Source organism: the organism of the source record quoted next, assembly GCF_019968955.1.
Source record: "MAG: Porospora cf. gigantea A chromosome Unknown PgA_NODE_10_length_87172_cov_338.289, whole genome shotgun sequence".
NCBI lineage: Eukaryota > Apicomplexa > Conoidasida > Eugregarinorida > Porosporidae > Porospora > Porospora cf. gigantea A.
Genome location: NW_027151279.1, coordinates 41,691 through 61,672, shown reverse-complemented (window position 1 = coordinate 61,672; position 19,982 = coordinate 41,691). Strand labels below are relative to the sequence as shown.

General features: G+C 54.5%; 7 protein-coding genes across 16 annotated transcripts; 3 read left to right on the top strand and 4 right to left on the bottom strand.

The window, feature by feature from the left end:
- Positions 1 to 62: 62 nt before the first annotated feature.
- KVP18_000503 (uncharacterized protein) lies at positions 63 to 632 on the top strand (the record flags this gene model as incomplete). The annotated part of the gene is made up of 1 exon (XM_067949604.1): positions 63 to 632. One exon carries the CDS (start codon positions 63 to 65, stop codon positions 630 to 632), a length of 570 nt encoding a protein of 189 aa, XP_067813862.1.
- Positions 633 to 643: 11 nt separating this feature from the next.
- KVP18_000469 (uncharacterized protein) lies at positions 644 to 1,263 on the top strand (the record flags this gene model as incomplete). Of its 2 annotated transcripts, XM_067949329.1 has the most annotated exons (3): positions 743 to 840; positions 868 to 1,192; positions 1,243 to 1,263. In XM_067949329.1, the coding sequence occupies 3 exons, from the start codon at positions 743 to 745 to the stop codon at positions 1,261 to 1,263; spliced, it is 444 nt and encodes a 147-aa protein (XP_067813808.1). The 2 variants fall into 2 exon arrangements, with proteins under 2 accessions (XP_067813809.1, XP_067813808.1); XM_067949330.1 differs by lacking the exons at positions 868 to 1,192; positions 1,243 to 1,263 and having other exon boundaries at positions 644 to 841.
- Positions 1,264 to 1,306: 43 nt separating this feature from the next.
- Positions 1,307 to 1,855, bottom strand: KVP18_000481 (uncharacterized protein; the record flags this gene model as incomplete). Its single annotated transcript, XM_067949449.1, has 1 exon — positions 1,307 to 1,855. One exon carries the CDS (start codon positions 1,853 to 1,855, stop codon positions 1,307 to 1,309), a length of 549 nt encoding a protein of 182 aa, XP_067813828.1.
- Positions 1,856 to 2,198: 343 nt separating this feature from the next.
- Positions 2,199 to 3,155, bottom strand: KVP18_000463 (uncharacterized protein; the record flags this gene model as incomplete). Its single annotated transcript, XM_067949289.1, has 1 exon — positions 2,199 to 3,155. One exon carries the CDS (start codon positions 3,153 to 3,155, stop codon positions 2,199 to 2,201), a length of 957 nt encoding a protein of 318 aa, XP_067813799.1.
- A 100-nt stretch (positions 3,156 to 3,255) lies between these two features.
- KVP18_000474 (uncharacterized protein) lies at positions 3,256 to 10,538 on the bottom strand (the record flags this gene model as incomplete). Of its 3 annotated transcripts, XM_067949391.1 has the most annotated exons (3): positions 3,256 to 3,817; positions 3,846 to 10,447; positions 10,476 to 10,538. In XM_067949391.1, the coding sequence occupies 3 exons, from the start codon at positions 10,536 to 10,538 to the stop codon at positions 3,256 to 3,258; spliced, it is 7,227 nt and encodes a 2,408-aa protein (XP_067813817.1). The 3 variants fall into 3 exon arrangements, with proteins under 3 accessions (XP_067813817.1, XP_067813816.1, XP_067813818.1); XM_067949390.1 differs by lacking the exons at positions 3,846 to 10,447; positions 10,476 to 10,538 and having other exon boundaries at positions 3,256 to 3,834; XM_067949392.1 differs by lacking the exons at positions 3,256 to 3,817; positions 10,476 to 10,538 and having other exon boundaries at positions 3,842 to 10,405.
- Positions 10,539 to 10,601: 63 nt separating this feature from the next.
- KVP18_000459 (uncharacterized protein) lies at positions 10,602 to 15,544 on the bottom strand (the record flags this gene model as incomplete). 5 transcript variants are annotated; one of them, XM_067949274.1, is made up of 8 exons in its annotated part: positions 10,602 to 10,941; positions 10,969 to 11,399; positions 11,428 to 11,660; positions 11,687 to 12,438; positions 12,466 to 12,515; positions 12,549 to 14,995; positions 15,024 to 15,482; positions 15,511 to 15,544. In XM_067949274.1, 8 exons carry the CDS (start codon positions 15,542 to 15,544, stop codon positions 10,602 to 10,604), a joined length of 4,746 nt encoding a protein of 1,581 aa, XP_067813794.1. The 5 variants fall into 5 exon arrangements, with proteins under 5 accessions (XP_067813794.1, XP_067813793.1, XP_067813791.1 ...); XM_067949273.1 differs by lacking the exons at positions 11,428 to 11,660; positions 11,687 to 12,438; positions 12,466 to 12,515; ... (1 more) ...; positions 15,024 to 15,482; positions 15,511 to 15,544 and having other exon boundaries at positions 10,969 to 11,408; XM_067949270.1 differs by lacking the exons at positions 10,602 to 10,941; positions 10,969 to 11,399; positions 11,428 to 11,660; positions 11,687 to 12,438; positions 12,466 to 12,515 and having other exon boundaries at positions 14,932 to 15,482.
- Positions 15,545 to 16,118: 574 nt separating this feature from the next.
- KVP18_000484 (uncharacterized protein) lies at positions 16,119 to 19,341 on the top strand (the record flags this gene model as incomplete). Of its 3 annotated transcripts, XM_067949468.1 has the most annotated exons (2): positions 16,119 to 17,677; positions 17,706 to 19,341. In XM_067949468.1, the coding sequence occupies 2 exons, from the start codon at positions 16,119 to 16,121 to the stop codon at positions 19,339 to 19,341; spliced, it is 3,195 nt and encodes a 1,064-aa protein (XP_067813833.1). The 3 variants fall into 3 exon arrangements, with proteins under 3 accessions (XP_067813833.1, XP_067813832.1, XP_067813834.1); XM_067949467.1 differs by lacking the exon at positions 17,706 to 19,341 and having other exon boundaries at positions 16,119 to 17,681; XM_067949469.1 differs by lacking the exon at positions 16,119 to 17,677 and having other exon boundaries at positions 17,707 to 19,341.
- Between the last annotated feature and the right edge of the window lie 641 nt (positions 19,342 to 19,982).

Here is a 19,982-nt window from a genome sequence, read left to right as displayed (position 1 = left end):
AGCAGCTGCACGTGGCACCATGTTGACCAGGCATTTTAAGCTGTGCTTTTGTGCATTTTCCTATGACTGATTTGCACGCTGACACAACAGACCACAAAGATGTCCATCCTGACGACCCATGTCCAGCCTCTCCAGTGCATCCAGATGAGGCCACACCGTCAGGGCTGATGGTGCGCAAGGCGAGCGATGTGCATTCCATAGAGAAGAGTATTGCCGATAGCGAGACCCCAGAAAAAGACCAAGACAAAGAGAAAGCCTCAGAGGATGGCCAAGATGAATTGGAGAGCGGAGTTGATGTTGAGCCCGCTGTGGAAGAAGCCAACACTGCAGGCACGCTCAGTGACACGCAATCGGTGGAAGTTCAATCGGATCTAACATCTGGACAACCAGCTCTGGACTCCAGCATTGCCGCCAGGCTGGGAATACAGACAGGCGATCCTGCTGCCTACGGTCTGGATGTCCCTCCCCTCAGACAAAAGAAGAAGACTTTTTCGGCAAAAGCGGCATCCTTCACCAAGAACCTCTGGAAGAACATGAAGCACGCAGCGACGTCGACGGCATCAACCAGCCATCGCGCCATGCCCCAAGTCGACACACGAATCGCTCCTCTGGAGCCGAGAGAAATTCCGTAATTGTGCTGTGTATGACCACCCGACTCTACGTAGGGAATCTGGAGCACGCGACGACGGCGGAGGACGTCAAGGAGATCTTTCAGAAGTACCCGAGCTTTGGGGGCGTGCGAATGGGTCGGTATTCGGGATATGCCTTTGTTACGCTGAAGGAAGAGGAGGCGCAAGAAGCGATCGAGGCACTCGATGGTCAAAAATTTAAGGGACGCTAGTGAGTGAGAAGAGTCTTATCAATCAGTCTCCGCATTGAAATCTCAGTGGACAAAGAAAAAAGGAGGAGGTCTCGCAGTCGGTCATTCAGCCCCCGCAAGAAGGCGTCTCGGCCTTCAAAGTACTCTTATTACCCATCTGACGACAGGCAGGACAGTCGAGGTCGTGCCGATGAGCACAAGGACAGTCGAAGTCGCGCCGATGAGGGCAAGGACAGCCGAGGTCGTGCCGATGAGCGCAAGGACAGTCGTCGCCCCTACCGCGACGATCGACGAGAGGACAACAGGGATTTCAAGTCTGATCGCAGAGAGAGGCGCCGGTCTCCAAGACGGTCTCCTCCGCGAGCAAGGTCGGTGAGTCGTTCACACTGACAGGTCTGGACCATGCTCTGCTAATGACTTAGTCTGCCGCTCTCACTGAATAAGTGCCAGAATATCATTCTCTGTTTGTAACCGCAGAGCTCAGCTTCACTGAATTAGAGCCAAGTACACCATCCTCTGCTTATACCGCCTCCAATGGCTTTGGATCTTCGTCGCGGCCTCAGCTCGTTTGCTGGCACGAGGTGGTCGCGGCGCCAGAAACTGTGCTCGCGTCGTCACAGGACACAGGGCAGGGGTGTCAGGCGTGTGTGATCTCAAGGTTGAGCGGGCTTTTTCGAAGAGCATCATCAGCTCGGGTTCTATGGGAACTTCGGCCTTCGGGTTTCCATCGCGGCGCTCTTCTGCTTGCACATCCACGGGCTGAGTCTGATGGCCCTCATGTATAGTATCAACGATCTTTGACGCACGAAGAACTGTTCGCTCTAGCACGTTTCTGGGGCCGATCTCGCTGGAGGAGCTGCGCTGTGACTGCTTTCCATCGTCAAACAACTCAGACCCGACCTCTGGGGTGAACATGCGCTCCTCCGCTTGGGCGTCAGGCGGCCGCAAGGTGACGGTTCTGCGGGTGGTCCCCATGGCCTGGTCAAGGTCGAGGAGAAACGTGTCATGCTTGCGGTAGATTCTCGGGCGTTTCATGTATTTTTGGTGGACATGTCTGAAGACATCGGATCGGAGTTGAGGCAGGTGGTAGAGGCTGAGGCAGGCGGTAGAGGCTGAGACAGGTAATAGAGGCTGAGGCAGGTAGTAGAGGCTGAAACAGGTAGTAGAGGCTGAGGCAGGTAGTAGAGGCTGAGGCAGGTAGTAGAGGCTGAGGCAGGTAGTAGAGGCTGGTGGCAGTTCCCAATGTAGGGAGAACTGAGGTATCAGGTGTTGTCAGGTGCTACCAATGAGAGGTGTTGTGTTACCAATGATAGTTGTTGGGGCACGGCGTCATAGCAGACGAGGCAGAGCTCTGGTAAAACTTGAGCTTCAACGCATTCTACTCATCAAATGACTCGTTAGCCCTCAGTTCATCGTCCGCTTTGTTTAGTCCTGGTACTTCCTCCGAGATGCTCCAGCCCTCGTTGAACAAGTCAGGTGGTTGCCCCAGATCCAGCAGAGACCACAATTTGTCACCTCGGAACACCCTAGATGGCCTAGGCAACACGATATTGCCATGCACGAATGAGCCAGATCCCATGTCTGCGATGATACCAGAAGCGGGAACATCTCGGATTCGAGCCAGTACACTGAGCGCCAGATTGCGAGTTTCGTCTGAGGTGCTTTCCCTCGAGGCAAGCAGAGAACAGACGAACTCTGAGCCTGTCATCTTCAGCAGGAACAGCCCCATCGGCCGATTGCTGATGTCGAGCATTGTCTGGAGCGCCTTTTTCGCGCCATCTCCTCCTGTGAGGACTTTGACAAGGGAGATCACCTCGCGGCCGCCGTTGGACACCAACGCTTTGGTATCCTGAACGGTGTCAAACAGACTTACTTTGAGGTCAGCCAAATGCGGCATGGCCTTCGTCTCAGGCATGGGTAGCATTATCTTAATGGACGCCAGGAATGACTGAACCGTATCGAGGACCTTCATGGTTTGCACCATCCACCAAGGAAGCTTAATTCCATTGTGAGCTGCCACGTTATTGAAATGCTCGGACACGCTGGTTTTGAGGGGCTGGAACTCGCCTTCTGCTGCGTGGTGATTCCCGCCTTGCTCTCGCTTATTGACTTCTGACGACGATTTCGACTCGACGTTAAGGCTGAGACCGTTTTTTAGGTAGTCATAGCCTCGACCAACCACTCCACCGTGCTCCTCATCATCCTGCCCCTTCCTCCTCTTGGTGGCGTCACCTTGTCGTTTGCACACGACCTGTCCGTTGCCGCCCAGCGGGCCGGGGCAGAAGTCATTCTGGAGTCGTAAGGCGGATACTGAGCAAATGAGAAGCGTACGCATACAATACGACAGACACGGTTGAACAGCATGCACAAAAGTAGCAGCGGCGTGTTGTCTTTCGCAGATCCTACCGCATGGTCTCCTTGATCTTGCGGAGATCCTACCGCATGGCCTCCTTGATCTTACGGAGACACTGCCTTTCCATCTCTATTTTCACAGAGATCTCCCGAGCACACATCGCCACGGCCATTCGAGGGCCTGAGACGGAGACGACTCCGGCTTCATGCAGCCGAGGCACGTTGATAGAGACGCCTTCGTATTTAGCGCGCAGATTCTGAATATTCTCTTTGTTGTATCCAACAATCATCGAGAATTTCGCTTGGGGAATGAAGTCCAAGGCTAGAATTAAACTGTCGCTGGCCGCTTGCTGTCCACCGAACCTCTCGGCTTCCACCATGAGAGCAACAGCGGCAGCTCTTAGCATGCTCGTTTTGGACCGGTCCGGGTAGGTTCTGGGGTAGTCCACAGCGTCGAGGAGCTCATTCACGAGCTGTTGAATCCGCCGATATTTCTGGGGGAGCCTTCTCGTTTCAGTTTTGCCGCGAATAGTAGCAGTTGCCACATAATTGTCGCTGTCCTCGTTCTTGCCCAATTCTAATGGCTGGTTGTTACGAAAGCTGAAAACAGGCGTCAGCAGCAGCTCTGGAATTAGTGTTAGCATGCTGCATAGGAACCCCATCTTTGGCTCACCCGAACACAGTATTGGAATCTCCCACGACCATACAAGATGCAGCAATGGCAACAAGTGAAGGGCGAACGACGGGCTGACAAACGCTGTCCTCTGGCAGGGTTACATCGCTGGCCCAGCTGAAGCAGCCTTTAGATTGGTTGGACACCAGCGCTGTTGGCGGGTGGGAGTAGGGGTACGTAGCGCCTGTCGTTCTACCAACCTGCACTGCCACCTGCATGTCCTCGAGAGAGGCGAACTCCACCCTCGTCCTGTTTTTCTCGTGTGTCACCTTGGCGCCACGCAGACACAGCTTCTGTCGAAGGAACTCATCCAAATCCGCTTGGCGGTTTCGCCTGCAAGAGTAGGTGCATTTCGTAGAGGTGTTCGTCGGAGCGATGCAGGCGTTGGGACAATATGAAACTGCGATGACCCAGAAAAGCACACGCACATCGTCCGTGTACTCAAACTCCCCAATGAGCTCCCGCAGACTGCTAGCTGGGTCCTCAATCCGTAAGATCTGCCGTTCATAAGGCGGCGAGGCAGATCGATGCGACCGCCTTCGGTCTCGAGCGTTCCAGCGGACCTCGTTTGATACTGCAGGCCATGGACTCCGACCTGACTCGTAGAGGACGTCCTTAATACGAAGGACGGTCTCTTCTATTTCCTGCAGCTTGTTGTTGGAAAGGAAGTGGTTCCAGCACCAGTCCAATTCGGCTTCAGCCAAGATTACAGGGTCAACACGGCGCTCTCGGTCTGCATTTTGCCTTTCAAGGAAGAGTTGCCAAGCCTTGTAAGCCCTCATAGCACATATCAGGTCTGAATCAGTGCAGAGCAGGCGCCGAACACGGACCAATTGTATCGCTTCTTGAGGGGACCCCGATTGATCATCCAACCATGGCATGTTACGCTGGACAATCGCTGACAAGATGATCGCGTCGTCGCCCACTCCGAAATGGAGGCCATACCACACCAGCATTCCTGCCTCAGCGTCGAACATCAAACGTTGAAGCAGGCGACCGAAACGCGTGAGCTTCGGTTTAGTAATGTTCTTAGGTTCGTTTCGTAGCGCCTGGGCCTCCTGAAGCCTAGCATACGCCTCATGGACCTGGAATCCTTCTGGAGGGCTCATCAGCGAGTTCCGAAGGAACGCAAGTGGCCTCGTGACGAGTTTGGAGTCGTAGAGCATCATAAGCACGTCAGCCATGCTGGCGGACTTCATGAGGGGTGTCACGTGCTGATCTAGGGCCTCGTAATCCTTTCTAGTGAGTAGTCTGCAGACTACTCCGGGGCCTGTCCTCCCTGTACGACCAGCTCGCTGCAATGCCTCGTCTTTGGTGATGCGCTGTTTATACAGCTGGTACTCGCCTCGCGTCTTGTTCCACTGCTTTCTCTTTTGCGTCATGCAGTCAATTATTACAGAGACCTCTGGAATGGTTACGCTGGACTCCACGATGTCTGTGCTCAGGATGACGACGCGATGCTCAGGGTTGGTTTGTGCACTCAGCACCGCGTTCTGCTTCTCGACCGGAATCTGCGCATGCAGAACTTTCAAGTCAATTGGGGTATAGTTATCGTCGTCCTGAAACTTCGAGTCCATAAGGTCGAAGAGGTAGGCTTTCACTCTCTGGATCTCGCTTTTACCTGGGAAGAAGACCAGAAACGGCTTCGGGTTCTCTCCAGGACGCAGCCTCGACATATGCTCGTACCATATCAGCTTGGCTATGCCGCTGTCCGTCGGTTCCCCATTGCGAGATCCTTCGGCAACGAACTCAGGGAGGTCCTCGAGGTAGCGATCCTCTATGGTGTGCGGCGCAGCCCCGATGACAACATCTGTGCAGTGCTCAGGCCCAAAGTACTCTTTCAACGTATTCACGCTCGTCGCAGCTGACATCAACAGTATTTTCAGGTTGGGTTTGTCGAGCATGAGGTGGTGCTTGACGATGGCCATGAGCAGGTCGTCAAACACGCTACGACAGTGGACTTCGTCGATGATTAGGTGCGTGCACAGTGAGTCGCCTTTGAGGAACAATGTCACAGCGACGCCGTTTGTCAGGAACCGCAGTCGGGTTGCCTCTGAAGACTCTTTCATACCGCCAATGGCGTACCCCACCTCCTCGCCGACACTTGAACCGCACATATGAGCTACACGAGCCGCGAGACTTGTGGCTCCTACTCGACGTGGTTGAGTGCAGATCACGTGCTTTACACCGGGTTGGGTCTCGTCCATCAGCATCAGCAGCGGGATCACCGTTGACTTGCCGCAACCAGTGGGGCCAACTACAATAATCACCTGCTTCTCCTGAAGAGCAGCCGTCAATCTGTTGCGGTACTTTTCATCCATCATTTTGTAAACGCCTTTTGTGGCCCAGTCCTTTAGTTTCTTCTGGCTGAGATTGTACTGGTATGTGTCCACAACCCCCTTGCAGGCTTCAATTTCCTCCTCGTTGCCCCAAACAATAAGTATGATTGTGCATAACCGGCCATCTTCGAATTCCTGCAGATCGACTCGAAGCTTCTTGGTATCGGTGCGATTCTGATTCGCTATTTGGCAGGCATCTTCCATAGCCCTCGTCGCGTCGTTGAGTAGGCCATCGATGTCCACGTCATTGATCAGCACTGATTTGATGCGGAAGATGTATTTTCGGACGTAGGGGCTGTTTATGTCGTTGGTGGTGACAGAGTCTGCATGGCCATCGAGGCAGACCTGTTGATAGGCGCGCAGAATCTCCACGTCGACGTTCTTACCGAGGTGAGTTCCGCTTTGAGATTGACAAAGAAAGAACTTGTAGAATACCTCTCCAGGATTCAATGATGTGGACAGGTCTAAATCGGTTTCGGACCAGGCTTCCCGCCACTCGTCCGGTTTAATGGGATCTGCTGACTTGAAAAACACGTCGAGCTGGTCTACGAGTAGGCTCCATGCCGCATGCGGTTCGAACTTCGTTCGATAGCTATGGGTATTGCACCATAGCTTGAGGCCAAACAGGACATACAGTAGCTGAGGGTGGACCTTCAGCCACCCGCAGAGATCGGTCAGTTTTTCTGAAGACAAGCCACTCCGGGAGCCAGGAGGGCATAGCACGAACCTCGCGCCCTGTACAGATCCTACCACGGAGTTGGCATTGGTAACACCATGAAGAGCGGCAACAACATCTCCAATGGACGCATTGCTTGTGTGCTCCAGGAGAACAGGGTCACCCGTCTCTGACAGGTGCAACAGTGAGTCATCCCGAAATTTCACGACACAAGGCCCCAAGGAGGCCCGCATGGTCGCCTCGACTGAGGCTCGCACGGCTTCCTCGGCGCCCTTGCTCGCTGGGCGGTTTTCCTCAAAGAGGGTGCGGAGGGACTCGGATAATGACTTATACAGCAATACAGGACGAGGGAGGGGGTTTACGGTCAGCAGTACATGTGACAGCTCCTCCGCACACAGCCAGCCGAAGGATAGCATGCGAATTCCGTTGAAGTCGGGATTCCTATAGGTCGTAACGTAGCACGCTGAGGCCACGCGCAACTCAGCCGAAGGTCGATCAGGATCAGCGGCCTCGTCAACTTCAATATCCAGCTGGTCCTCAACCTTCTCTAGAATCTTCGCGCGGAAGAACTTCATCAGGGCTTTGGTGGACCTCTCGTGTTCATCATCCGCAGAGGAGACCCTGCGAGCGTCACTGGGCCCCGTTAGCAGTGCAACCTCCGTTTTGGCACCAAACCGCCTCATAAGACCCAGTAGACTGTGGTTGTAATTCAATCTGAGTAGCTTCATAGTGGGCAGGAACTGCTCATGCCCCTGAATGAGTAGGGTGGGGTCTAGGGTCACATCCACCACAACGGCCGTGGACATCGCTGGCGACGGAAAAACGTCATAGATCGCCTGTAGCGGCGTGTCCTCATGACGGGTTTCCTTGGTGTCGAACTCCTTCTCCATCCAGGTTGGGTAGTAGTTGGGTTTGAGGTCCCCTGGTACTACCACCTTTACACCAGTCTTCGGTGCGTCCACGGCATCAGAGTGCAGCTTGGCTAGCTTCAGACACTCGTCGGAATTAGCTCCTGCCTGGTCAGCGAGAATGACGTGGGCGTTCGATATGACACCAAGATCCGTGCTTGTGACACAAGCAATGAAATAGTCATGCATGCTCTTCCGGACGGCTTCGGGGTCCATGCTCATCTCGACAACAGGCAGGGAGTCAGGCGTATAATCCATTGCGGCGCAGGTCTCAACAGGTTTCACCAATAGACTGTCCCAAGTGACAAAGTACGTGTCGCCATCGAGGTCACCACCGGCCATCTGGTCAGGCACAGGTCGCAATCCACGCACAGAGAACACGATGCAGTTTTGGATGTGCCGCAATGACGGTACATCCACCGCATGCAGAACTCTCAAGTCTCCTGGATGCAAACACGGATTCCGCGTGACGAGGACGTTCCCAAGGATGACACGTGAGTCACCCTGACGTTCCTTCGTCTGCACAAACACTTCGTTCTCCTCCAAGTTGTCATCGAAGTCCGGAATACCCAACAGCATCGCCGAATTCGCAATCGGTACAAAGGATTTGGACCTTCCGTGGTGGACAGAGCCGTGGTACAGATACTGCAGGGCGCCCACGAAGTACGCGTCGTCAACCAACGCAAAGCCGAGGTCCGCGAGGTTTATCGCGTTGAATCTATCAGGGCCAAGCGGCAACCGTCGTAGGCGATTTCCTGCCGATTTCTTGTCGGTGAGGCATCTGCCTGCATCGACGATGCTCTTTCGCATGAAGCCGAGAATAGTTTGTAAAGGCACTCCTGCAGTCATCAACAGCGTGATGATCTCTCTGTTCAGACGTCCAGGTCTGAACTTCGACCACGTAACGACCTCGAAGGAGTCGTGAAGAGATTGAAATTTAATCATGCTGGGCCTCATTTCAAGCGTCATACCCTCCGGAAGTTCCACATCAGGCGGTGTGGTGACGACCACACCTTTAGCCCCCTGAAACCGGAATTGGTAAGCTGATGGTGCATAGGCAAGACCTAGGGCCTCACGCACTCGCTCTGACGCTTTGTACGAGATTCGTCCACACCCGTCCGTGAACACGAATCCGTCCCTTTCCACGTCAGGCACCACAGCAACCTCTGCGGGTTGAATTGCGATCGTGGGTTGGCTTGTACTAAAGAAGAGTGCAAGCCTGGACGCATATTTGCAGGGGGTCTTCAGCATCGTCTGGGACATTATCCACTGCCTGATGTCATCAGCAGAGGGGGCAGAGGGCATTTGGGCGTACATGTAGAAGCCTTGCTGCCGGAGCTGACTATTAGACCAGTGCAGGATCGTGAAATGGACGTCTCCGATTGAGATGCCCTTCTCAAAGAGCTGGTCTATCTTGGCTCTCATTGCCTTTTCTGGCGCGGCATTAGCGCAATTCTCATCTCGGATGCTCACCAGCAAGAATCCATTTGTAGACTCTTTACAGAATTGGTTCAACACTCGGTTGCTAAGTGTTTGGTGGGGTTCCATGAACACCATCCGGCTCGGAGTGACAGCCATCGCCCGTAAAGCAAACAGGGGAGTACCAGCCCCTCGTCGAGACGGCTTCGAGGCGACAACCTCTGAACTAACTACGTCAGGCGCCTCGGCTGCCTTCTCTAGGACAGCGGTTACAGAATCGGCTGTTGGCAGGACATTTTGTTGTAAATACCCCCGAAGCCAACTGATCAGTGCCCCTGGGTGATGCTCAATGGTTTTGAGCCGCTTGATCAGATCCCTGGAAAACAAAACAGCCGCTTGCATCCGCATCTCAGAGTTGATACACAACAATGCGTAAAGCTGGCTGAATGTTAGTCCCAATGACCGCTGAAGATCGAGCCAGTGCTCAGGGTGCGACAGGGCTTCGGCCACACACGACGCAAACTGCGCGGAGGAGTGAGGGAGACTGTCAAGAGACACACGCTTCATGACGTGATTGTCCATCGTTGTAAACAGTACAGTCAGACCAGCAGCGCTGAGGGTCCTTGTGAAACGACGGAAGCCGTCGTGTATCACCAGTCGGAACACAGGGACTTCACCCAGAGCATCGCAACTGCAGGGATCCAACTTTAGTTTCGGGTCGCATCTCGCTTGTGTTCCCATTTGAATATGCGGCGCGTATAGCCCAGAGAGGTAGACGCTGTGCGTCTTAGCATCGCAGACGGCAAATCCGGTGAGAGTTCCGATCATAAATTGCAAGCGGAGAATGCTCGGTGTTATTTCTTGCTTACCCAGAAGAGCACCCAGTAGCCGATTGTCCAGTTTCCGTAAATCTATTTCTATTGTGGACTTGTCGATGAGCACGCGTACCGTAATGTTGTCTGCGAAGACAGCGTTAGGGTCAGCTGATTGTACGAAGGTCTTCGCGTCTGGAAAGTAGCCAAGGGAGAGAGCATTGACTTGAAAGTTCGACACCTTCCTAGACTTCACGTCACAACTATCGGCACTAACCACCCAGAATTCGTGGGAGGCCAGCGATGCCAGAGAATCCACGATGTCAGAGGGCCGATGATGCTTACCTGGACAAATTTCGGCGATTGCGCTGCCACGAGCGACGAATTGACCGAGAGGAATTGCCATGGCCCGCACCGAGATGACCTCCACGTCCACCTCTTCGCAAGCCTGATTGAGACGTGATTCTGGCACTAACCTTTCTGACGGTCTCCCTCTCGTTGCCTTCTGGAAGATTGTGAAACCGAATTGCACAGGGCATCTGAAGTTGCGATTTTAGAAAAGTTTTTTTAGTTTTTCGCTGAGACACTGTGCGCTTGAGCGATCAGAGACCCAGTTTCATGTGTGTGCCTCCAGCATTATGAATGGGTTCGAAAATCTCTCCGCTCTGGATCGCCCACTCATACCAGACATTTGATGTTGTGACTCTGCGCCAGAAGTGCAGTGTTAAAGGGGTTGTGGGCGTCACCTGCAGAGGGCTTTCCAATGGGAGGTACAAGGGAAACCATGAGCACATATCTGGGGTGGCGTTGCGAGGGTCTGTGGACATCACCACGTCACCGTACAGACGGCACGAGAAGTATCCCAAAAACCCGTGGCACTCGGATACCAGATGCGGCAGGAAGGGCACAGACACATTCCTAGAGTTGTCTGGGTTTGGCGGGCTGTGATGAGAGAACGTCAGCGCTCACCTAGGATGAGTGAACGTTAGCAGATCCTTAGGGTCGTCAAGAGTGTGATACTTGGAGGGGTAGACGCAGTAGGCTACCTGTCGACTGTGTTGGCCTGCCAAGGTCCAGAGAACGGTGCTTGAGATTGGTTGCACGGATGAGGTATAGGATTGAGGAATGATCACTCCGTTGGCCTTCAATATGCTCTGTGCACCGTCGATGCATTCAGGGGACTGCTCGTTGTCACCGAGCGATCCCAATAACTCGGACACGATTACGTCGGCTTTAAAATGCGGCTCCCAGTGGCGCATATCAGTTGATACGATCTCCACATTCTTCCAGCGTGCCTCGGTTCGCTGGCGAGCGAGCAGGGTCTGGTACACGAACAGGTTCTTATCCACGGCTACGACGCGGGAGGTGAGGGCGAGCCGTTCCACAACGACGAGCACTCTCTGGGTCATATTTTCCACCGTTGCTCACGTCAACGATAGCTCCTCGTCCAGCTCCGGCCACAACCACCACGTGGCTCTCCTCACCGGAGGTTGTTCGGTCGCGCAGGCACTGCTCCACGGCTGCCTCGTAGAGGTCGTATTTCACAGTGTCAGCCTCGAACGTGGCGTAGATAGAGTCAAGCAGGTTGTCTTGCAGGGGCCGAAGAGGAGTCTGCAGGACCTCCCGGAAGTGGAATACATACTCCTCTGCGGTGGTCAGTGCTGTATTGACAGGGCCATTGTCTCACGAGTCATCGTATCGAATAACCGCTGAACCTGAGTCAGGTGTCGGGTCAGCTCCACTCTGGCTTCGGAGTTGGGTGTCAAACTTTCAATCGGCCAGTTCGTGTCCAGCATGATGAGAGCCGACTCGTCCATGAACTGTCGAAGCAGCTCTGTCACCAGTTTCGGCGGGGAGCCTGAAGTTTCCAGTAGGTGTGTGGGCAGCAACACACAACCCACTGGTTCACCCTTCCATCTCAATAGGTAACGCCTGACCAACGCCACATACGCTGCCTGGGACATCGCGTCCTCATGTGGGAGAGGATATGTAATGCCCATCTCAACGGCTACGTAAAGGTTTGAGTGGTAGTTGCATAGTCGGTGAAGTGCTTTCCACGCAGTCCAGCCGTCGACTTCCATTTTGACGTCCTGGGTGCAAACAAAAGGCATTCGGACGTATATGGGTTTGTCGTGAGAATCCAGCAGCCTCGACAGGCGACTACCCAGAGCGACCACCTCGAGGTGTCCGTCCTTTACGGATGGGCTCGGACATAACACCGCACGCAATCCAAGGTGATCGGCCCACCCCACCTCGTTGCCCCACTGCTCCAAACCAGCCCCAGCACTAAGCACGCCCAAGACACGAGATCTCACTACGCTGTCCTCTGCGATTCCTGCCAACTGGTCGACCGAAACGCTCAGGGGAAGGCCTACACTTCGCAGGTTCAAGGATTGACAGACGTCCAGAATGATGTCAGCTGACGCTTCTGAACATTTGCTGGTGTGATGTCAGGCCAAGGCTCACCTTCCGGTCAGTAACCCCAACTTTAAAACGCGACTCATTCTATGAAACCTCTATTTGTACACTCAATCGAAGAACTTGCCTACCGTGACGTCGGCGGCAAGGCCTTTTCTTCGCCGAGTCTTCAATAGAAACTCTCGAGCAAGGTGAGGAGCTGGTGACGGCTCAAGTGGACGAAGTACGATTGTTTGGTCTAACGGGTCACCCGGAACCAAATCCCAATGGTCGAAGATGGTCAACACCATAGCCTGGCCTGAGGTATGAGTTCGAATGTCCGTTTCGAATCCGAAGCTTTCAATGGCTGGGATGTAGGCCTGCACGACAAAGAGAGGTGTCCCAGGTCGAGGCTGGTCACTAGCAACATGTCCCCGTCTTCTGGCAGCCACATTGTAGATCGCCTGCACACAGTCCGCAGGACACAGTACCTCCGCCAGCATCACAGGCTCCATAATCCGAGGGCATCCCGTGAGGAAGGCCGAGTAGACGCATCTACGCGCAGTGGGAACGATTTGACCACCACTCCGGTGGATGGGATTATCGGCGAGATCCGCGTGAAGCAGGCGAATCTTGGTGTTACGCATCTCCTGCTCTATCAGAGGCCCCTCTCGGGCGGCCCACTGGAACCCCGACACCAGCATGTCCTTAGTGGACAGGAGCCGAGGTCGGTCTGTTTCATCTGGAAGGGTGTCATCCAGAAAGACATTGGGCCCTTCAATTGCATGGTTCTCGGGACCGAAAGCCCAAACTCTGCGAGCACTCAGAAGGTCCCAATCATGTTTGCTATGCAGCGTCTTGGAGGCGCCGCGCTTGTCCTTGGCGAAGGAAAGTACTCCAGCCTCAATGTCCTTGGCGACCGCGAGCTCTAGAGGCTCGGCGATCATGGAAAGAACAGACATGCCATTGGGCGAGGTAGCAATACACTTTTGAGAGGACTGCTCGAGCACTGTCTCCTGAAAGGACACCACTGGATCCGCCACTTTAATCTCCACGTCTCCATAAACTCGTCGCAGGTCGTGCAGCACGCAATCCAGATATAACTCCCCAGTGCCCACGATCACGTGCTCACCAGACTCCTCGACCTTGATGTTAACCGATGGGTATGCGCGGTCTACACAGCTTAGTGCGGCAAGCATCTTGGGCAGTTCACTTGGGTTTAATGGCTCACATGCCACCTTAACAACTGCTGGCGAAGCAAATCGTAGCGGTTTGTAGATCGCAACTTCCAACTGCCTGCCTTTCGCGGCGTCGGTAAGCGTAGAGGTCTTGGTCGCTCCAGCCTCTACGCCAGCGATGAGTGCCCAGTTTCCAGCTGGGACATGGGATACCTCCACTCGGTACCGGCCATTCAGGATCCACAGCGCCTCAACTTCCCTCACTACGCAGTCCTCGTCGTCATCGAGGCTGTACTGCTCACCCAAGACCATCACTCGGGAGCCTTTACCAAGCGTGCCGGACATCACACGACCGAAGACGTCGAACCTGGTCGGAAACCCCGGTCTGTGGTAGTTTTTGGCAGTGTGGACAACCAGGACGCCCTTGGAGTCGACATTGGCCATGTCTGCGGCTGGCGTGGAGTCCTGGTCACCGCAGTACAAACGCTGGACCTTGTTTGGGCCAGCTGACTTGGGGGACTTACCATGGAAGGTGAGCATGTCCACTAGCGCTTCAGATGCTGACTGGAAGAGATTGTACCCTACGACTTTTAGCAGTCGTCGCGGGGCAAGAGCGAAGTCAGACGCCTTCAGAAAGACACCCAGCTCTTGTAGGAAAGGCTCCAAAGTAGGACGCTCCTCAGCAACTACATGGGCGAATATTTTCCACAGAGGCTCTAACACGAGAGAGACGAACGACCTTGGAGTGTCCGCCGACGGAGCTGTTTTAGATATCGTTCCTACAGCCGGGTCGTAGTAGAGATCTCCCCATAGATACCGACTCATCTCTGCGAAGGGGGAGTCGAAATCCGTCTGGTCGACAAGCTTCTCGACTGGGTCAGGATCCTGGAAAAGTTGGCGGTAGATTCGACACCAACTGCTAAGAGTGAAGAAGATGAAATTTTCTCCGCTTGCAAAGGCCACATTGTCCTTCGCCGGCTCCATCCGCTGCGCCGGCACACCTAACAACTGACTGCACGTACGGATGTGCTCATTGACTTCGAAGACTACGAGCTGCAACTTGGTATAGGCATCGACTGGTGGCAGCCGGAGTTCCAGGGCGAGACGGTCGATCTTGTTGAGGACCAGAAGGATATCTAGTTGGTCCTCGACTGCCTGCTGGATTAGCTTCTTCGTCTGTACGACGACGCCCTCCGCGGCGTCCACGACCAGTACGCACACATCAGAAAGCCGCATGGCTGCTGTCGCCTCGTCGCCGAAGTTGACATGCCCAGGTGTGTCCATTAGGGAGATCAGATGCGTCTTACCTCGGGAATTTGGTAGCAGTAGTGACATTGGAGTGGCCTTTATTGACAGCTCACGTTCTCGTTCGTCCTTGCGAGTGTCTAGGTAACGCATAGGACCCTCGCGGTTGTGGAGATCTGCGTGGGTAGGCCCGCAAGGACTCACTTTTTCCGGGGTGGGTAGCATTCACGAAGATATCAAGTAGAGTAGTTTTCCCGTGATGGAGATGACCCACCACGCTTACGAGCCGAGTAAACTCCGGTAATCCCATGTGTCCTCCCATGAAATCGAAGTCGAAGGATGTTTCAGGAAACTGGGCTTCTACCGCATCGAACGTTGACACGACCTGAGGGTCTACGATGGGTACAGTAATAGGTTGAGTGTCCTCCTCATGTACGACAACCTCGGCGTCTCCGTACACCTCCCGCGCTGTTGGGTACACTTGTTTGTCTTCGTGCGGCACCACCGCTCTAGCATGCTCGTCGTGGATAAGCACGTCGGCTACATGACGGGGCAACTCCCCGTCCGCCTGGCGTGACTGCTCTGTTGCCCTTTGTAGAGCTGCAGCGGTGGAAAGCTCGCCAAGCCACGCATCCTCCTCTGAGGAGGACTCCGCGTCGGGGCCTGGATTGCAGGTTCAACACAGTCTTACCTATATAGTTTCCAAACTCGTCGTATTGATCCATCGACGAAGAATTCGCGATTAAGCCCATGGGCAGGGCCGCGACCAAAGGTCAGAACGCTCGGAAGACTCATGAAGTCCCTAAACCCCTGCCTGGCCTGTCCAGGTTCCTGATTCACAGGCTCCGGAAGGTACACCTCAGCAACCCCAGAGCAGAGTCGATACTCGGTCTGGGAGACCTCATATCCTCGCACAGCGTGACGCATTTGTCTTTTGAATGCGACTGTCCTCAGCCTCAACGGAACCAGGCTTTAGTCCGTACGTTAATTGAGGAGCTCGTGGGTGTAGATCATCTTGAGGTGCTCGAGATTAAGACTTGGAGTGTGCTCTGGCATGCCATCCTGAATGAACGACACGGGGCACGCCAATCTTTTGGGCAGGTAAGGGCGGTTCCTTTGCAAAACGCAGCTCTTTGGAGCTTTCCTCGGTCAAAACGCCAAACTACACTCCTTTACTTTCAACGGGCGGGTTTCAGATAGCGTGGTCGCCTATCTTCTGAAGTTCCTGCCGACCAGTGTGAAGGAGTTGAACCTCTCAGATAACTGGTGGGGTATCCGTAGTATGCACACAGCCTATCGATGGACTTGATATATGTGATTCTCTTCGTGGTGATTCGCAATTCTGTAACGCAGTTGCGAATTAACAACTGCATTGCCTCTGAGCACGTGCGCTGGGCATTATACTCCCTCCTCGACGAGTTGTTCGTGGCTTGCTCGTGCCTGCAGCACCTCTCCGGCCTCGAAGGCCTTTTGACTGGAACACCGCCGATGGGGTCTCTTCCCCCTCCAGTCTCTGTCATTCAGGAAATCCAGATGACATCCACCTCTACGATGGATATCCTGCTGCTCCATTTTCGCCAACGGGAGTTCCTGAAGCTGTTGAGGGGTCATCGGGTTCGCGTCTGGTGGGCTCCCTCATCACGTCGGGATAGGGAAGAATACGCTGGAAGGTATTGGCCGGCGACTGTGATTTCTAGTAGCACAGATCGGAACGTGGCTCTCGTTAGATACGATAACGGTGACTCAGAGAACGTTTCAGTGCAGATGATTCAACCGCTTAATCCCTTAAAGTACGGCGGAGGCTTCGTGGAGCTGCCGACAGCCTCGCCTAGCAGCGGCTGCACCAGTTTCCACCACGCGACTGCAGCGACCTGCGAGGACTGCCTTCGTTGTCTGGGCGGGCATCGACTCAGGGTACGCGAGTATGTGGACATCCGACTCGATCCGGGGTCGTCGGAACTTGCCCCAGCTAAACCTGATGAGGCAGACCCAAGCGACTTTCTGGGGCGGATTGCTAGAGTAGTCGATGATGACACCTACCAGGTCTCATTTCCATACCACGACGACGGGCCCCAATTTGTCGAGGCGAAGGACATTCGTAGGGCCGTCGTTGTCGCGTGGGACGCGTGGCGTGACTGGTTTCTGGCCCATCACCGAAGCCACCGTAGGGAACGGCTCTACTCACCACGTTGGCTTTCGCGATCGCTAGCCACCCGAGGGATGACGCATGTGGAGGAACCCAAGGAGAGGCCGCGACGAGGATTGGCAGCCTCCTCTGGTGATGGAAATCCTCCAGTTAGTCTGGCTCACATCATCGCGGTGGAACGCGGCGTCAATGACGCACTCACCAACGCTGTGCGTGGCCTGGCATCGAGCCCCAGTGACCCCACGAGGGTTGTGTCTGGGTCGGATTTGGTATTCTCGGGGAGCAGCTCAGATCTTCCTCCCTTTCAGCTGCACGATCGCACCGCAGAGGTCAGCGAGAATCAATTGTCGAAGAGCCCGTCCAGTTTGGCTAATATTCCTATCAACCAGTTTATGGCGGCCCTCAAGAAGGACGACCTCTGTGTAAACGCATCTGGCTTCTTGGACCACGACAGGTCCAACTTTCAGGACTTGCTTCATGAAAACTCGCTTCTCACTGCCCAAATCAGGAGGCTCAATGCAACCTCGGAGCAAGTCCAACAGGAACTCGCAGCGGCCACTCGCGAGTTGCAGTGCGTCATCTGTATGGAAGCGCGTTGGTGTGTCCTTCTAGTGCCTTGCCACCATGGAAGGGTTTGTCCCGCATGCTCTGAGAGCCTCAGCACGTGCCCCTTCTGTAGGCGCGCGATCGATAGCACGATCCATGTAGCCTTGTGAGACCGAAGACCGGCAATTTCGCAGCATGTCTCTGTCGGATCCGCTTAAACCTGATGAGCTTCTAAAGTTTAGGACGAACTACTGTGAGGCCCTGGTGGGGCAACAACCAGGCAAAAGACTGCTCAAGAGTGGGATTTGTAGCTTTGCTGGACGCTGCCAGTACTCTCACACCTCTGAGTGGTGTCGGAGGGACTTAGTGGGTGCTGGGTGTGGCTCACATCAGACCCGTATCAATTATTGTGCGCGGCTATGTTGCCATGTGCGCTTGGACGGTCTCATTCCGGTTGCCACATGCAAGGCTGGTAAGAGCTGCCCTTTCGCTCATACGCTGGAGGAGGTGTTCTACCATCCCGATGTTTATAAGACGATGCCATGTTCAAAGGTGATGGAACACCCGTTTGAGTGCGACAGGGACTACTGTCCCTTTGCACACAGTCCAGAAGAGCTGCGACCTTCCGCGCATCCGACAAATGGGAAGTTGCTGCAGCATACGCACTTCACTCTGCCTCGCTACACCTCTCAAGAGTCGCGGCACAACATTCATCGAAAGCTCCCATGTGCTCGCATCCTTCGGCATGTCAACGCGGATACCCGCGAGATCCATCCTAACCTTTTGGTGGAGAGGGGGGGGTTGGAGGTCTTTGCCTGGTCTTGTGCCCAGGGGCTGTTTCAGGGACGACCAGTAACCGTGTGGCTGCTACCCCTCTCTATGGAGACGCTGGAGTTTGCCGAGCGCTTTGCCGCTCGAGTGGGAAGTGCCTTCCCTCAGGTGGTCCAAAGCGGTACCTGTCAACTGGAAACCCTCACCTGCCTCTTCGTGGTCCAAGCAGCAGGTCTTCAATTGATTTCGACTCCCGTTCCTAACAAGGAGTCTTTTGCTAGGGAAGTGTTGGAGCAGCTCGAAGCGCTGCGTCAGCAAGGGATCTACGTTGATGCACTGGATCAGTACAGCGTCATGTATGACAGCGAATCCGGTGGTCCAGCAGTTCAATTTCCCTATAAGTCGCTGCTTCTTGCTGTAGCCAGGACTTTTGGGCTCTTGAGGGGTCACCCACAATTGACACGAGCGTTGATTGGTGTCCCAGATTGCTACTGGAAGCCACCCGAGGTCATTCTACAAGACTTCAGACTCTTACAGGACATGACGCTGACCGCACCCGGCCCGGCAGACCACTCCTTGACGTGGTCTGCCGGGTGTTACCTTGCGTACATGACTGCTGGAGTCCACCCCTTCGGTAGCATGGACGACGTGGACGGCCTGCTGCTGAACGCGGCCACGAACAAGCAGGTAAACGTTAGAATTGGCGACCTCTGGACCTGTATGCTTGGCGTGATGCTTGACGCACGTCCAACCGAAAGGAAGAGTGTACAGTCCGCTCTCTATCACCCGGCTTTGTGGTCGCACTCAACCTGGACCGCCGTGACCGGCGGCATTACGGGCCTCTCGCCAGTCATCTTGCCTCTAGTGGACCAGCTGCCCGGCCTTCCCAGACCCCAAATGGAGATTGCGGGGTTAACCTTCAGCGGGACATCCGACATGATCTCGAACAGTGAGCTGCTGCTGATGTGTGTGGCGAACCCCAAGTCTGCAGTGGCCCTTCTAAGCATGCATGCGCCATTAGCCATGGCTCTGGCTCAGTTGCTTCCGCGTCATGAGTAAACCGAATCCCCGAAACACTTCAACAAAGAATTGCATTTCCGCTCGCCAATGCCAGAGCAGTCCAAAAGTGCTTCCTTTGAGGCTTGTAGGATTTCAGCGAGGGACCCAAAAGTTCGTATGAGCGTCTCGGCATCTGATTTGTTGACCAGTGGAACCTGGGTCAAGATTCCCACCAAACGTTCCCTGGGGTTGCGCTCTCGCAGACCCTCTATCATGTCCGTGCCTGAATTCTGTTGGCCATACGCCAGTTGAATGATACGTGCGCAGTCAACGAGCCCCGGTGACACAACGAGGCTGAAGTTGTATCGGAAAGCTAAACTGTGGAGCTCCTTGAGGGCCGCTTCGCAGCCGCTGCTGTCCAGTAAAAAGAGGAGAATGCGAACGGAATAGTGGCCTTTAACCGTGAGCTCGATGCGTTGAGTCAGGTCCTTTGGGTTGCGTCGGTAGGAGTCGATGGAGGAAAATACCATAGCATTTTTGGGTGACACAAGGAAATCAGGTGCTATGTTCCCATAGGTCACTGGAGTGTCTCGAATGTACCCAACCACAGAGCTGTCCCGGAATTCCTCTCGAGCGACGATGCTGTAGTCAACGGCCTCGCTGTGGAAACCGATCATGTGCCAATTGCTCATTTTTCATCG